This window comes from Callorhinus ursinus, unplaced genomic scaffold, assembly GCF_003265705.2.
Source record: "Callorhinus ursinus isolate GAN/ISIS: 27379988/994484 unplaced genomic scaffold, GSC_fseal_2.0 scaffold82, whole genome shotgun sequence".
Taxonomy (NCBI): domain Eukaryota; kingdom Metazoa; phylum Chordata; class Mammalia; order Carnivora; family Otariidae; genus Callorhinus; species Callorhinus ursinus.
Window position 1 is genome coordinate 2,145,315 of NW_027397144.1, and position 15,235 is coordinate 2,160,549.

The 15,235-nt window shown below is 58.1% G+C and overlaps 3 protein-coding genes across 4 annotated transcripts; 2 read left to right on the top strand and 1 right to left on the bottom strand.

The window, feature by feature from the left end:
* Positions 1 to 631: 631 nt before the first annotated feature.
* Positions 632 to 2,474, top strand: JUNB (JunB proto-oncogene, AP-1 transcription factor subunit). Its single transcript, XM_025863177.2, has one exon. It carries the CDS (start codon positions 937 to 939, stop codon positions 1,978 to 1,980), a length of 1,044 nt encoding a protein of 347 aa, XP_025718962.1. The 5' UTR covers positions 632 to 936; the 3' UTR covers positions 1,981 to 2,474.
* A 2,105-nt stretch (positions 2,475 to 4,579) lies between these two features.
* On the bottom strand, positions 4,580 to 8,128 carry PRDX2 (peroxiredoxin 2). The gene is made up of 6 exons (XM_025863178.2): positions 7,996 to 8,128; positions 7,410 to 7,521; positions 7,168 to 7,321; positions 6,428 to 6,550; positions 6,123 to 6,253; positions 4,580 to 4,908 (listed from the first exon to the last, which is right to left on the bottom strand). The coding sequence occupies exons 2-6, from the start codon at positions 7,510 to 7,512 to the stop codon at positions 4,823 to 4,825; spliced, it is 597 nt and encodes a 198-aa protein (XP_025718963.1). The 5' UTR covers positions 7,513 to 7,521; positions 7,996 to 8,128; the 3' UTR covers positions 4,580 to 4,822.
* A 17-nt stretch (positions 8,129 to 8,145) lies between these two features.
* LOC112816693 (ribonuclease H2 subunit A) lies at positions 8,146 to 15,090 on the top strand. 2 transcript variants are annotated; one of them, XM_025863354.2, is made up of 10 exons: positions 8,176 to 8,482; positions 9,558 to 9,812; positions 10,594 to 11,019; positions 11,211 to 11,282; positions 11,409 to 11,535; positions 11,637 to 11,724; positions 13,327 to 13,464; positions 13,570 to 13,657; positions 14,630 to 14,753; positions 14,871 to 15,090. In XM_025863354.2, exons 1-10 carry the CDS (start codon positions 8,332 to 8,334, stop codon positions 15,004 to 15,006), a joined length of 1,605 nt encoding a protein of 534 aa, XP_025719139.2. In that variant the 5' UTR covers positions 8,176 to 8,331; the 3' UTR covers positions 15,007 to 15,090. The 2 variants fall into 2 exon arrangements, with proteins under 2 accessions (XP_073743736.1, XP_025719139.2); XM_073887635.1 differs by lacking the exons at positions 11,211 to 11,282; positions 11,409 to 11,535; positions 11,637 to 11,724; ... (2 more) ...; positions 14,630 to 14,753; positions 14,871 to 15,090 and having other exon boundaries at positions 8,146 to 8,482; positions 9,607 to 9,812; positions 10,594 to 10,718.
* The last annotated feature ends 145 nt before the right edge of the window (positions 15,091 to 15,235 follow it).

A 15,235-nucleotide genomic window follows, 5' to 3' on the forward strand; every position in this document is an offset into this window, starting at 1 on the left:
CCTACTCATATCTTGCGTAATGGATCCTCCATCCCCCTCCCTTTACCCTTTTGATTTTTCCCCCTCCTCACTCTTCCTGGGTTCAGCCCCTCCAGTAAAAATTCAAGTCCTTTAACCCCTCTGTACTCAGGACCCCCACACAATTATTGAATCAGGTATTTCCTTACCCCTCCCTCATTTACCCTGGTTAACCCTCCTGTCTCACCTCTGTGGGGTCTCCCAGTGAATAATCAGCCCTCCAACCCCTCTCGGATACTCCAAGTCCCTCAGGCCTTTTCGTGTACACCCTGGAGACCCCCCCGCACACACACACATACACACACTTGCTTTGTATCAGTTCCTCGTATCCAGGGGAATCATCGCCTTCCCTGGAGTCCCTCCCCGTGTGTCTTGGACCAGCACCCCCTTCTTCGCGCACCCCGGGGTCCCCTGAGCCCCTCCCCCTGCAGCCGCGCCGAGCCACCCAGCCCGTGGCCGCTGTTTACAAGGACACGCGCTTCCTGACAGTGACGCGAGCCGCCTCCTCCCCTTCCCCACGCTGGAGGAGGGGGGCGCGGGGGCCCGGCTCGAGCGACGGCCAATCGGAGCGCACTTCCGTAGCTGACAATAGCCGTATAAAGGCGTGTGGCTCAGGCTGAGCTGCCGGGACCTTGAGCGCGGCCAGGCCAGCATCGGAGTCTGCGGGGAGCGGGGAGCAGGGGAAAGCGACACCAGGAAAGCGAGCGCGCCAGAGGCAGAAGGGCTCGAGAAGCCGCACGGAGCTTCCGCGCACAGCCGCCGGCTGGCCTTTCCCTGCCGGTGCCAGCTCCTGGGAACGCGCGTCCAGATACCCGGTCCAGCCACCGTCGCGGACAGAGCGCCGCTCGCCGCAGCGAGGCCCGGGGCGGCCCCGCAGGGACCCCCCCCCCCCCCCCCCAGACCGCCTGGGCCGCCCGGATGTGCACTAAAATGGAACAGCCCTTCTACCACGACGACTCATACGCAGCAGCGGGATACGGCCGGGCTCCGGGCGGCCTTTCTCTACACGACTACAAACTCCTGAAACCCAGCCTGGCGCTCAACCTGGCCGACCCCTACCGAAGTCTCAAAGCTCCCGGGGCGCGGGGCCCAGGACCAGAGGGCAGCGGTGGCAGCAGCTACTTTTCCGGCCAGGGTTCGGACACAGGCGCGTCCCTCAAGCTTGCCTCATCGGAGCTGGAGCGCCTGATCGTCCCCAACAGCAACGGAGTGATCACGACGACACCCACGCCCCCGGGACAGTACTTTTACCCCCGCGGGGGAGGCAGCGGCGGAGGCGCGGGGGGCGCCGGGGGCGGTGTCACCGAGGAGCAGGAGGGCTTCGCCGACGGTTTTGTCAAAGCCCTGGACGACCTGCACAAGATGAACCACGTGACGCCCCCCAACGTGTCCCTGGGCGCCAGCTCGGGGCCCCCGGCTGGGCCCGGGGGCGTCTACGCCGGCCCGGAGCCTCCTCCAGTCTACACCAACCTCAGCAGCTATTCCCCAGCCTCTGCGCCCTCTGGAGGCGCCGGGGCCGCCGTCGGGACTGGGAGCTCGTACCCGACGGCCACCATCAGCTACCTCCCACACGCGCCACCCTTCGCTGGCGGCCACCCGGCACAACTGGGCCTGGGCCGAGGAGCCTCCGCCTTCAAGGAGGAACCGCAGACGGTGCCTGAGGCGCGCAGCCGCGACGCCACGCCACCGGTGTCCCCCATCAATATGGAAGACCAGGAGCGCATCAAAGTGGAGCGCAAGCGGCTGCGGAACCGGCTGGCGGCCACCAAGTGCCGGAAGCGGAAGCTGGAGCGCATCGCGCGCCTGGAGGACAAGGTGAAGACACTCAAGGCCGAGAACGCGGGGCTGTCGAGCACTGCTGGGGTCCTCCGGGAGCAGGTGGCCCAGCTCAAACAGAAGGTCATGACCCATGTCAGCAACGGCTGCCAGCTGCTGCTCGGGGTCAAGGGACACGCCTTCTGAGCGCCCCCCGTACGGACATTCCCGCAGTCTGGACGACTGGGCGCACGCCTCCCAAGGGGCGAGGGGGCAGGCGGTGGGCACCGGCCCCCGGGGCACCGCAAACCACACTGGACTCCTGCCCGCCCGCTCTGCGCCCGGTCCTTCCACCTCGACGTTTACAAGCCCCCTTCCACGTTTTTTTGTATGTTTTTTTTTTTTTTGCTGGAAACAGACTCGATTCATATTGAATATAATATATTTGTGTATTTAACAGGGGGGGGAGGAGGGGGCGATCGCGGCGGAGCTGGCCCCGCCGCCTGGTACTCAAGCCCGCGGGGACACTGGGGAAGGGACCCCCGCCCCCTGCACTCCCCCCTCTGCACAGTACTGTGGATAAGAAACACGCACTTGGTCTCTAAAGAGTTTATTTTAAGATGTGTTTGTGTGTGTGTGTGTTTGTTGTTCCGACTTTTTATTGAATCTATTTAAGTAAAAAAAAAATGGTTCTTTATTAATTTCTGTTGTCTTTTTTTCCAAGCCGGGCGGGAGGAGGGAGATTAGTGGGCTGCCCCCACCCCACTCCTGTTTGTGACTCGCTCCAGTGTTTGTGTCCTCCTCGCCAGCTCTACCTAAGTATCTCGTAGCCTTAGTCCGGTCGTCCAACCTTCTCTCGTCCCGTGATTTCTGGGGTTGGAAGGTCCAGGGCGGGGACGCTGTCCAGCCGCCCATCACCAGGGGGCAGGATGCCTGGAGCGAGACGCTCAGTGCGCGGGCGCAGCCCCGCCCAGCAGCGCGCGCTGGGGCTTTCCCCGCTGACGCAGCGGAAGCGCTGCCCCTACATGGGCCGATTCTGTCCAGTGACGCGACGGCCGTCTCCGGGCAGATTCCGGGAATCCCCTCCCCCGCTCTGCCGGGCAGGGCTGCGGCGCCGGGAAGGGGGCCGGGATTTTCCCAGGCAGGCGGCTGCCCGGGCCCGGAAAGCCCCAGGCCTGGGTCCAGAGCATCCGCGGTGGGAGGGCCATGCTCCCGGGTCCCGGAGCCAACCCAGAGCGTGCCTCCTCGGGTTGGCGTCCGGGCCCCGCCGCGCCCACGCGCGCTCCGTCTGACCTGACCCGGGCGGGGGCTTGCTGCAGCCTTCGTGGCCGCCGCGGTACCCCCCACCCCCGCCAGGAAGGGCGGCGCCCGCCTGCCAATTTCCCCTCCCGGGTGCCAGGTTGGGAGCAGGGCGACTGCCAGGTCTGGTCCTGCCGGGGCGGCTGCTTCGGGCGCCATCGCCGCCCTCTCGCGGGACGCCCGCCCCCGCAGCTGGGGCTGGTGGGAGGGCGGCTGGTGCGCCCGGAAGGGGTCTAGCTGGCTTCGGAGCTGGAAGCCCCCAGAACAGCAGAGAAAAACACAAGCTGAGAAACCGCACGGGTGGGGAGGGCAGAACAAATTCATTAATTCATTTATGAAATGCTGAACAACCTAGCGCAGGAGACACTGCCTGGACCATGGCAGACAGACAATAAACAAACAAACATGATTCGGAGATGGTGGTAGGTGCTAGCAAGAGAAAAAAAAACAGGTCAAAGTGGTAGTGACGGGGCAGGGGAGGTGAGCTGCTTTGGAGAATGGATTGGAAACGTGGACCTTTAATGATGCGACTTTTCAGATTTAAAGACAGGTTCTGAGAAAAAAACGTTCCGGGCAAGAGGGAACAGTACATGCAAAGTTCCTGTGGCCAGAACAAGATCAGCTTGTTAAAGAATAGCAAGAAACCCGTGTGTGTCTGGATTCGAGTGAACCAAGAGTGGGTAGATGAGGTCAGGGAAGACCACGGAGGGCCTTGGGGAAGGAGTGTAGATAAAATTCCAAGGCCCAGATGAATGTTTTGGAGGGTTATTAGGCTGGATAGCAATATGAATAATGGGCCTATGGATTAAATGAAATGTCAGTCCTGTGGAAGGAAATGGCTCACAGTGGCAAAACCACTTGCCTGAACATGCACAGCATCAAACTGTACTCCTGGGAACACTCTGGCTCCTAACACCTGCCTCCCAGCCTGACCCTCACCCTTCCACCCCAGGGGCAGGTGGGCAGCCCTTCCAACCTAGAGTGGGGCAGAGCTTGCAGCAGGGACTGTGCATGTAGCTCAAGCTCTTGGTTCTGCTCTTAGGACTGGGTCCCCACCCTCTTCTTCCAGCCCCAGGGACCAATCCTAATAACCATTAACTGGGCCCAAGCTTCACATACTGTATTGCATTTAATGTGCATGGTGATGTGAGTTAGTTGTCTTTATTCTCATTTGACTGCTCAAGAGACGCAGGGAAAATCACAGCTCTTGAATGGTATTTGAACACAGCATGGCAGATGGCAAAGTGTGGGTGCTGCCCTGGGTGGCCAGGTTTTTAGGACACAGGGCATCCTGGGGCTTGCTCCCAGCAAGGGGCCAACAGCCTACCCCACCTCCCACCCTCTCCCAACCCCCCCACGGAAAGCACCCTCTGGCCAAGGAGAGGAAGCAGTGAGCATGAGGTAAGGCTCCCACCTTGTGGTGAAGATAAGTAACTACAGTGTCAATTTCCCAGGGAGACGGGACGGAGGTAGCAAGGACACCAGGAGAGACCACACCGACGCAGACTCATGTCTGTCCTAATATTTTATTGGTCACCACTAGGCCTGTGCCCAGCTAGATGGGTCCAGGGAGGGGCTCACCATTTACCAGCTCCCAGGTGGGAGAATGACAAGGCCTTGCCCAAGCCCTCCAGGGTCACAGACTATGGAGTTTAAAGGGGCAAGTCTGGCCTTTCCTGGGGCACCATGGGGTATCCAGGTAGAGGTGTAGGTGGAGGCCAATAGCCCAAGCGTCCCACCTGTCTGCAGTCTAGTTGTGTTTGGAGAAGTATTCCTTGCTGTCGTCCACGTTAGGCTTGATTGTGTCACTGCCTGGCTTCCAGCCAGCAGGACAGACTGTGGGAAGACACAGGGATGCACATTTGAGGCTAGAGCCATATCTTCAAGGTAGGGCAGTTATGAGGGGATGAACAGAGGCAAAGTAAGAGCCAGAGTGGCAGAAGAAAAAGCCCAGAGCCAAGTGGTACAGCCCCAAGGCCATACAGCACGTTGGGAAAAGCCCTTCAAGCCCAGCTACAGGATGTTCTGGCTGACATTTTTATTTATTTCTGACCACCCCCACACCATTTTTTAAAATTTATTTATTTATTTGAGGGGCGCCTGGGTGGCTCAGTCGTTAAGCGTCTGCCTTCCGCTCAGGTTATGATCTCGGGGTCCTGGGATCGAGCCCCGCATCGGGCTCCCTGCTCCGCAGGAAGCCTGCTTCTCCCTCTCCTGCTCCCCCTGCCTGTGTTCCCTCTCTCACTGTGTCTCTCTCGGTCAAATAAATAAATAAAATCTTTAAAAAAATTTATTTATTTATTTGAGAGAGAGAGAGAGAGCATGCGCACAAGAGTGTGGAAGTGGGGCGCGGGGCAGAGAGAGAGGGACAGAAAATCCTCCAGTACGCTTCCCACTGAGTGTGGAGCCTGACAAGGGGCTGGATCCCAGGACCCAGAGACCATGACCTGAGCCAAAACCAAGAGTCCGATGCTTAATTGACTGAGCCACCCAGGCACCCACCCCCCTTTTAAAAAGATTAGTTTCTTCCTGCGGGGGGGGGGGAGTGGGGGAAGAGGCAGAGGGGGAGAATCTCCAGCAGACTCCTTGCTAAGCACAGAGCCCAACCTCACAACCCTGAGATCATGACCTGAGCTGAAACCAAGAGTCAGACGCTTAACAGACTGAGCCATCCTAGCACCTCTCTTTTTGACCCCTTTAATCCTGCTTCTCCGTCAACCATAGACCCACTGGACATTGAGGGTCTGTGATCAGGCTGTGTCCTCCACAGGAGAAGGTACTCTGATCCAACAAATATTATTTGAGCTTGACTTGGTACATGCCTTCTCAAATATCTTCTATAGATCTGTTACCTCCCAGCTCCCCACCCTCATATGGGGGTATCTCCCCTACCAGACTAGAAAAGTCCCTGCAGACGAGGCCCTGAACTGAATCTTTTTTGGGGCCCTCACATCCATCCCACACAACTGATAGAGCAGGCAGCCAATGTCTGCATGAGGGCTGAGTATGTACCCACAGCTGAACCCAGGTGAATGTGTGTGTCTGCTCACCTTCCCCATGCTCATCCGTGTACTGGAAGGCCTGGACCAGCCGCAGAACTTCGTCCACAGAGCGCCCCACAGGCAAATCATTGACAGTGATCTGGCGAAGGACACCCTTGCCATCGATGATAAAGAGGCCCCTGAAGATATCAGAGTTCATGGTGAGGAGCTGGGAGTTGCCATTGCCAGGGCCGGGGGAGGGAGTATCAACTCCCTACTGGCCACAGGGCTGGGGGCAGGGGGCAGGGAAGACAGTGCCCAAGCACTGTCTCCTCATCCTGAGGATTGGGGGCTCCCTGAGGGCCCCACAGTACCTGTAGGCAATGCCCTCATCTTCCTTCAGCACACCATAATCTTCAGACAAACTTCTGGTTACATCGGCCAGCAAGGGGATGTTCAGGGGGCCCAAGCCTCCTTCCTTCCTGGGAGTGTTGATCCTAGGAGTGGAAGAGACAAGTCTGGGACCCAAGATGCCTGATACAGCAGAGTCCTCACCCTGGGGGCCTGGGTGTGATAAAGGCTGAAGAGGGGGTGCTGGAGCTGAGAGATAAGGAGCTTTACAGCAAGGCTTTAGGATCCCCACCCACCCCACCCTGAAGAGGGTACAGGGGCTCTTTCCCGCAGCTGGGAAGACTAAGCCGAGGCTCCAGGTCCAGCAAAGGGTGTTCACATATGCCAGTGACCTCCCACATCTTGGGGCAGAGAAAGCCTGCCTCAGAGTCCCCATCCTCCTCTCTCGAGCTCTGTGTTGGGGCCCAGCACTTCACTGTCTAGAACTGGAGTTTCCACCTTCTTGAAATAGTTATTGGAAAGGAGGTTGTGTTGCCCTAAGTGAGGTAAGGCATCTCCAACTCTCTGGGCCCAAGCAACTAGTTTTCAAATGCTAATTACTGCCATCATCATTAAGGACTTGGGCGTCCTTAATTTTATTATTTTCAAGATGGGGAAAGGGAGGCCCAGATGTTGAGCAACAGCCGCAAGAACATATAGCTCGGATCCTATGGAGGATGCGGGCTTGGCTGCATCCTCCCTCCCTGCTAGTCCTTGCTCATACCAAGCCAGGTGGGTGAACTGAGAGTCGACAGAGACCCCCAGCACCTCACAGCCCAGCTTGCGGAAGTCCTCGGCACGCTCGCTGAAAGCGATGATCTCCGTGGGGCAGACAAAGGTGAAGTCCAGCGGGTAGAAAAAGAGGACCAAGTATTTCCCTGCGGGAGGGAGCGGGGATAGACAAGGAGTTAGGCCTCTAATGTCTGGGCCCCACCCCCACCTGGGCCCACTCTCGGCCGCCCTCACCTTTGTAGTCGCAAAACTTCACCTCCTTGAAGGCGCCGTCCACCACGGCGGTGGCCTGGAAGGGCGGGGCGGGCTTTCCGATGTGCGCCTTGCCAGAGGCCATGACTGAAAGCTGAGACCCCCGGCCCGGTCAGTGCGCCCGGGAACACCCTTTGTCCTCCCTTCCCAAGGTCATGCTGCGTGACGCTGGGCCCGGTGACCAGGGAAGAGAGGCAGAGGGCGCAGCACTACCCCACACCCTCCCAGGTACCCGGTCTGCGCGGCCTTGAGACTGCAGGAGACCCGTCCCCCCGACCAGCAAAAGCGGCCCGGCTGCAGCCGCCAGGGACCCCCCCATTAGCGTGTCGGCCTGAGGGCCCTGGCGCAAGCCCACCGCTCCAGGAGGAGACACCCGCGAGCAGGGGGCGGGGAGCTCGGCGATGCGGCCTGTACTGCATGCAAGGCCAAGGCCTCGATTTCCCCCTGCAAGGACAAAGGCGGCCACTACGGCGGGCGGAAAACAAAGGCTGCAGCGCTGAGGTCTGGACCCGGCCGGAGCTGCTCCAAGGGGGCTCCCCAGAGCCCGGTGCCCTCCAGGTGTCCATACCTGCGTGGGCAAGGGCAGCACGCACAGACCAGCAGACGCGCGAACACGCGTTCTCAGCACCAAGCGCGCCCTGGGCCTGGGTGTCTTTTATGCGCGGCACGAACCATGACGCATAGGGCGGGGGGGTGGGCGGACGAGTGGAGCGGTCGGGTCCACTGCAACCGCAGGGGGGGGATGGGGAGCGAAGCAGGCCCGGTCCACGCGCCTGCAAGCGGCGGGAGGAGTCGCGGAGTCGGGGGCCCCGACCACTGCCACCGCTGGTGGGGGTAGTGCGGGCACCACATACCCCGCGAGGAGCTCCTCCTCGGAGCGCGCCCGGGTCGGTTGGAGTCCGGCATGGCCGGGAGCCCGGCAAACTTACTGCTGCTGCCTCTGATTCTCCTGCTGCTGGGGACCCCTGCCCAGGTCTCCCGCGACTACCATTACTTTGGCGAGAAGAGCGGAGGCGACATCTGGGAGGAGCTGCGGCTGCAGCATCAGGAGAAAGGTAACCGCACGCCGCGGGTGTGATGGTGCGGAAAGGTGCCCCATTACCCCACTTCGCCAGCTGGCTGCAAACACACCCTCCTCCAGGGACTTCAGACCTCTCCCCATCTGCGCCCTGGCGTGGCCCCCGTGGGCTGGTTACTTTTCTCTGAGGCTCAGTTTTCTTATCTGTAAATTGAAATAGAGACCGACTTTAAGCCTCTCCCAGGGGAAGAGTGGACATGGGTCGGCAATAAACCCCCAAGCATACACATCCATAAACTCATGGATGTGTGCTAGGAGATAGAGAAAGGAGGGCGCGGGTAAACGTCTGAAGTCAGAGAAGGCCGGGCTGAAGAGGATGGATAACCAATGCAGCAGGAATCCAGCAAAAGCCCCAAATGCAAAGATTTAGGGAGAAGAGTGTGCCAGGGAATGGGAACAGCAAGTGCCAAAGCGAAAGGGCTGGACGGAGGAAAAGAAAGAAGCCAGTGTTGTCTGGCAGAGACTTGGTAAGGCATGAAGTGTTAGGACTTTGTGAGCTGCAGAGTTGGGGTAAGACCTGTTTCCTAGCGGCATAGGGAGGAGTCTGTAAAAAAGCATTGTAAAGAGCCCCTGATAAGCACTCAGAAGGTTGTAGCTGCTTGAAAAGTGGCCATAATAATTGTTTTTGTAGTACATGCCAGCATATCGCCAGAGGCTTTCAGTACCTTCGTTATATTACCCCAATTACGTCACTTAATTTACCACCTGCAGCCCTGATGGTTAGGTGGCACTATGCCTACTGAACAGGCCCATTATCACACCCCTGAAGACAGGAGTCAGCTTCAGATAGTGAGCACCCGGCGTGTTGTATCACACGCCCAACTGGACAGGCTCGCGCCAGTGGGAAGTGTCAGTTTGCAGTTCCTCTGGGTCATACACCAGATGTATGAGCTCAAAGGGTAGCTTGCTTTCTATAGGTCTCAGTTTCCCCACCTGGGAATGATGGGGAAATTACATGAGATAATCTATGGGGGTGTGGTGCCTGGCACAGAGGCAGAGCCCAGCAAACAGGAGATGTTGTTGTTAGTGTCTTTATCCTCCTCCCTTCCTAGAGGAGGGCACAGGGGGTAGGGTCCCCCCTAGCTGGCCCTCCATCCCTAGACGTGGAGGACTCGATCCTTGGCCCGTGGGGAAAGTGGGGCTGTTTCTGCGACCTGGGCAAGCAGGAGCGCAGCCGCGAGGTCCTGGGCACAGCGCCGGGCCCGGTGTTCATGGACCGCGAGAATCTGGTGCAGGTGCGGCCCTGCAGGCAACAGGATTGTTCATCCTGCAAACCAACGGATTGCGACTGGAGGCCCTGAATCCGGGTGAGAGACAAACTCAGAGGAGGCGGGCCCAGGGCGGGCTGTCAAGTCCGGGTTGAGAGTCCCCAGGGTGGGCGGGGAGAGGGGAAGGGCCGCGGGTGGGGGCGGGTGCGAGGAGGGCCTTTAGGGCGGAGGCTATAAGACGGTGGAGAGGGGAGAGCTCAGTCAGGACCCGTGAGCCCCCGCTGATATCCGGGGAGAAAGGAAGAAAGATGGTGAGGGGCAGGGAGGGGGAATCAGAGATGGAGGAACTGTGACCCTGAGGAAGGGGTAATGAGCCTGATGCGGGTCAGACACCTACAGGCTGAGGACGTGAGCCCCGATGAGATTCGAGAATTGAGGGACATGAACCCTGAACTGGGGGGAATGGCCCCGCCTGGTGGGCGCATACTTTTAGCAGAAGTCTGTTGAGATCTGGGATCGCAGTTGGGAGGGGGTGGGTGGGGGAGGCTTAGCCCCAGTTAGAGGTTAGGAAGCAGAGTGGGGGGGAGGGGTGAGGGCCCGGGTGAGGTACCGAGAGGGAGAGAGAGTTGGACCCCAAATCTGAAGGCCTGAGCTCAGTGGAAGTAGGAATACCTATTCCAGAGGGCTTAGATTGTGTGGAGTGGCAGGGACAGGGAATACAAATAGCCAACATCCAGATGGACAGGGTCCCAGTGATGTGGACACTGGTCGCTGGCAGTATTCTGGCAATATAGTGGTATTTGACCTTCAAGGTCCTGACTGGGCCAAGTTCTCCAAGGCCTGCGTCAGTTTCCCGTTTATTTCCCTAGCCTCCTACCAGCCCTGACAGACGGGGCGTCAGGGACTCGGGGGGCGGAGCTTGGAAAGCGACTCCGCCCACCCCGTTCCCCCAAAGAAGAGCTCGGCGGTCGGCCTTGGGAACTACAATTCCCAGGAAGCCATACGGCAGGAGCTTCGGTGGCGCCTGCGCAAACGTCAACGGCGGCAGGAGCGTCGGGGGAGGGTCCTGGGCACCGATTGGTCGGGAGCGAAAGCGGTTTCGGGGCCCGCGGAAAACGCGCGCCTAGACCAGAGCCCGCAGACCTCGTTCTTGCTGCTGGTGGCGGCTGCAGAGGCGGCATGGATCTCGGCGAACTGGACAGAGACAGTACGAGCCGCTGTCGCCTGAACTCGCCTGTGCCCGCGGTGTGCCGCAAGGAGCCCTGCGTCCTGGGCGTCGATGAAGCGGGCCGGGGCCCGGTGCTGGGTGCGCCTCCGGGACTGGGCTGGGGGAGGGGCGTGATAAGGGGAACGGAGGTTGCACTGGAACGGGAGCTGGGATTGTGCCCTACCCGGGGGGGGGGGGGTCATAGTGGCGATGACACCGAAGAAAGCGGTGATGATGGAATAGGGATAGCGGTTTTCACGGGCTCACTGGTTGGACCCCCGCTTCTCCAGGCCCCATGGTCTACGCCATCTGTTATTGCCCCGTCTCACACCTGGCACATCTGGAGGCCCTGAAAGTGGCAGGTGAGCTGGAGTTGTGAGTCTCGGGAGGGGGTTCCTGGTCGTGTGCAGGGGCGGGTGCAAACTGGAGGGGGAGAACAGGAGCTGGGAAAACTAGTCGCTCCCCTTCTCTCCCAACCCTCCTCCCAGACTCAAAGACCCTATCGGAGAGCGAGCGGGACAGGCTCTTTGTGAAAATGGAGGAGGACGGGGACTTTGTGGGCTGGGCATTGGACGTGCTGTCTCCAAACCTCATCTCTACCAGCATGCTTGGGCGGTGAGGGGCCTCCCGGAGGGGCCAGGGTGGAGGGGCAGCCAGCATGGGCTGGAAGGGATCCGTATCTGGATCAGGGTTGACTGGGTTGTCTCCCACTGCAGGGTCAAGTACAACCTGAATTCCCTATCCCATGATACAGCCACTGGGCTGGTGCAATATGCCTTGGATCAGGGTGTGAAAGTTGCCCAGGTGAGCTGTGAGCTGACTGTTGGGTTGCGCACATTTGATCACCGCAGGATAAAATGGAGGTATACAAGTGCAGTGGGTGATTCAAGGTCAGACATACCTGGGTTACCTCAGGAGTATATGTTGCTGCCTTTGATATTTTACTACTTTTTCTACCCTAAATGTGTACCCCACCCTGGACCAAGGAGGAGCCCCCAGCTCCACTCTCATTTAATTTATCTCTGTATTCTAAAGGCTCAGAGTCCAGAACAAATCCGCATCTGTCCACCTGCCCAGAGCCTCTGTCCTAGCCCAGGGCACCTCCTCTCCTGGATTCCTGCCCCATCCTCCCCCCACTTTGAGGCCTGTTTTTTATAGTTTGCTCCTCATGCAGCAGATAGTCATCTGAGACATAGATCTCAACACTTAATTTTTTGATTTCAGTAAAAATTAAACCTGGGGAGTTCAGTGTCAAGTGGAAGAGAGAGAGTGAGATTAAATTACCAGAGGGAAATATAAGTTGGCATTGCATCTAGTACTCTGCGGCAAAGAACAGGCTGTTGTTAGAGAATAGCAAGGATAAATACACTTGAGATAGGGAACGGAACAAGGCAGACCTTGCTGAGGAGATGACTGAGGTCCTGGACTGGAACGTGGCACTGACGGTGCAGTACTGGAGCAGACAGACAAGAGCTCTGCCCTCTGGGGTTCATGGCCAAGTCAGGGGACAGAGATGGTCAGCTGGTAAGCAGATGATAAAGGTGATTTCTGAGGATAACGGCAGTGGATATCACCAATCTCCTCTCTCTACTCCAGCCACAAGGCCTCCCTGCTGCTGTATAGCATACTCGGCATGGTCCCGCCTCCGGGCCTTTGCACTGGCTCTTCCTTCTGTCAAGAATCCTCTTTCTGAGATCTCCCCATGACTCATTCCCTCATCTCTTTCAGGCCTTTATTCAGATTCACCACCTCAGAGTGACCTCTCCGAATCTCTCCCACCACTGTTTAAAATGATAACCCCTCCCAGGGCACCTGGCTGCCTCAGCCGTAGAGCATGGGACTCTTGATCTCAGGGTCGTGAGTTCAAGCCCTGCGTGGGGCACAGAGCTTACTTAAAACAAGTAGAGAAGAAATAAAATGATAATCCCTCCCGACTTTCCCCTGTCCTTTATTATTTACCCTGTTTCTTGTCTGTGGCCCTCACCAGGGTGTCCACTCCATGAAGACAGAGATTTTTGTCTGGTGTGTTTACTGCCATATTCCTGGCATCTGGTGTAGCCATGGTGTGCTTAGGTGCTCAGTGAGTGTAGAATGGATTCGACTTGATCAGGGACCGCCTCTTTTGGAGGGGACTTTTTTTTTTTCTTTAGTAATCTCTACACCCAATGTGGGGCTCAAGTTCATGACCTCAAGATCAAGAGTTGACGCTCTGCCAATTGAGCCAGCCAGGTGCCCCTGGAGAGGACTTTTGACAGAGATGTCCAAGAAAGCTGCACCCTAGGGATGAGTTGAGAGAAGAATATTCTAGGTACAGGAACAGCATGTGTAAATGCTGGGAGGCTGGATCACTTACACAGTTGTTTTTCCAGATGTCTGTTGAATGAATACATTTCTGTCACCACACAGGTGTTTGTGGACACTGTGGGGCCACCAGAGACTTACCAGGAGCGGCTGCAGGAGCGGTTTCCTGGCATTGAGGTGACAGTCAAGGCCAAGGCAGATGCCCTCTACCCTGTGGTCAGCGCTGCCAGTATCTGTGCCAAGGTTAGGCTCCTGCTGGCCGTGGCCAGCTCCTAGCATCCCTCTGGGCAGGAGGCAGGCATGCCTGCTTCCGGGGAGGGAGATCCCAAGTTTGTATCTTGCCCACAGGTGGCCCGTGACCAGGCTGTGAAGAACTGGCACTTTGTGGAAAAACTGCAGGACCTGGATGCTGATTATGGCTCTGGTTACCCCAATGGTGAGCCCATTGGAGCCGCCTTGAGACAGTGGTATTGGCAGTAACACTGACAAGGCAGGCCTGAGCGCGCTTCTACAGTTTTCTGCATTGCACTCATCCTCCTCTGCAGTGGAAGAGCGTAAGGCTCAGACAGGGGGAGCACTTGCTTCTGGCTAGCCTGCGGCAGAGCTGGATTCCAGCGGGCAGGCTCTCTCCTCCCTTCTCTCTCCCTTTCTCCTGTCTCTCTGGAGCCCCAGTGAGGGCCTGACACTGTTGGTGGGCATCTGTTTGTTAAGGGGAAAGGGACAGGGGCAAGGGGTGCCAGCTGATGTCCAGTAACGCCAGCTTAAATCTATTGTTTTCTTCCCAGTTACGAGGCTCACTCCTTGTCTGTGTGGCAGGTGATCATGTGCCCACCCCCCACCATGAGTAGATTTCAAGAGTCAGTGGCTGGGTTCAAGGAACCCTCTGGTCCTTCTGAGGCCCAGGGAGGGACGGGCAGTTGGGTGGGGAGACACAGCAAGTCTGTGATTGGAACTTAGGTGAGGCCATAGTAAGGAAACCAAGTCCAGGCCAAAGACAGTTTGGGTCGCATTTAGTGCTTACTGAGGGCCTGGGGATATAGCCATGAGCAAGATCAACAGGGACCTCCCTGTCCCCACTGAAGCTCCTAGTTTTGGGGGGGATGATGGGCAGTAACACCATGGTCCACAGATGCTCATTTAATGACCGTTGTCCTTGAGGGGATGAAAGGATGTTTCAGAGGCAGTCTCCCCTAAACTACCTTGAGCACCCGTTGGCAGTGGGAGTGGGGAGCTGCCTGGGCAAAGGTTCTGAGGCAGGAATGGGCCTCGAACAGTGGGCGGGGCCTCCGGTACTTCGGTGGCTGGAGATGAGGTAGTAGGACGTCAGGTGCCAGGCTGAGGAACTCGGACATTGTGTCAGGGCTCAGGGGCCATCACCACTGCCCACCCCACCCTTCCCGTCCCTCAGATCCCAAGACAAAAGCGTGGTTGAGGAAGCACGTGGAGCCTGTGTTCGGCTTCCCCCAGTTTGTCCGGTTCAGCTGGCGCACGGCCCAGAGCATCCTGGAGAAGGAGGCAGAAGGCGTTCTGTGGTGGGTGTCCTGGGGGCGCTGTGAGGGAAGAGGGCAGGAGGCCAGGGCTCAGCCTCCCTGGGAATCCCCCCCACCCCCAACACCCTGCAGCGGCCGGTATCACCACCTCTCCCACAGGGAGGACTCACCGACTGGGGATCAGGAGGGATCTGGGAGGATCATGTCCTACTTCAGCAAAGGCCCCCGAACCCACCCCCGCCTCCCGCACCGGTACTTCCAGGAGCGAGGCCTGGAGTCAGCCACCACTTTCTAGGATCCAGCCTGTTCTCCCTTTATGTGCCTTCCTCACCCCCCCCCCCCCCGCCCCCCTTTTGTGATTAAAAGTTGTTTACGGAAAGCTAAGCATTTGGTTGTACTTTGCGGTGGAAGCAGGTTGGGAGGGTGCTCTGCAGCTGGACCCAGCTACAGACTTTCCCAACCGAAACAGGATGGGCCCTGGCTGATTTGATTTGATTTTATATTTTTATTTGATTTTATTTTTT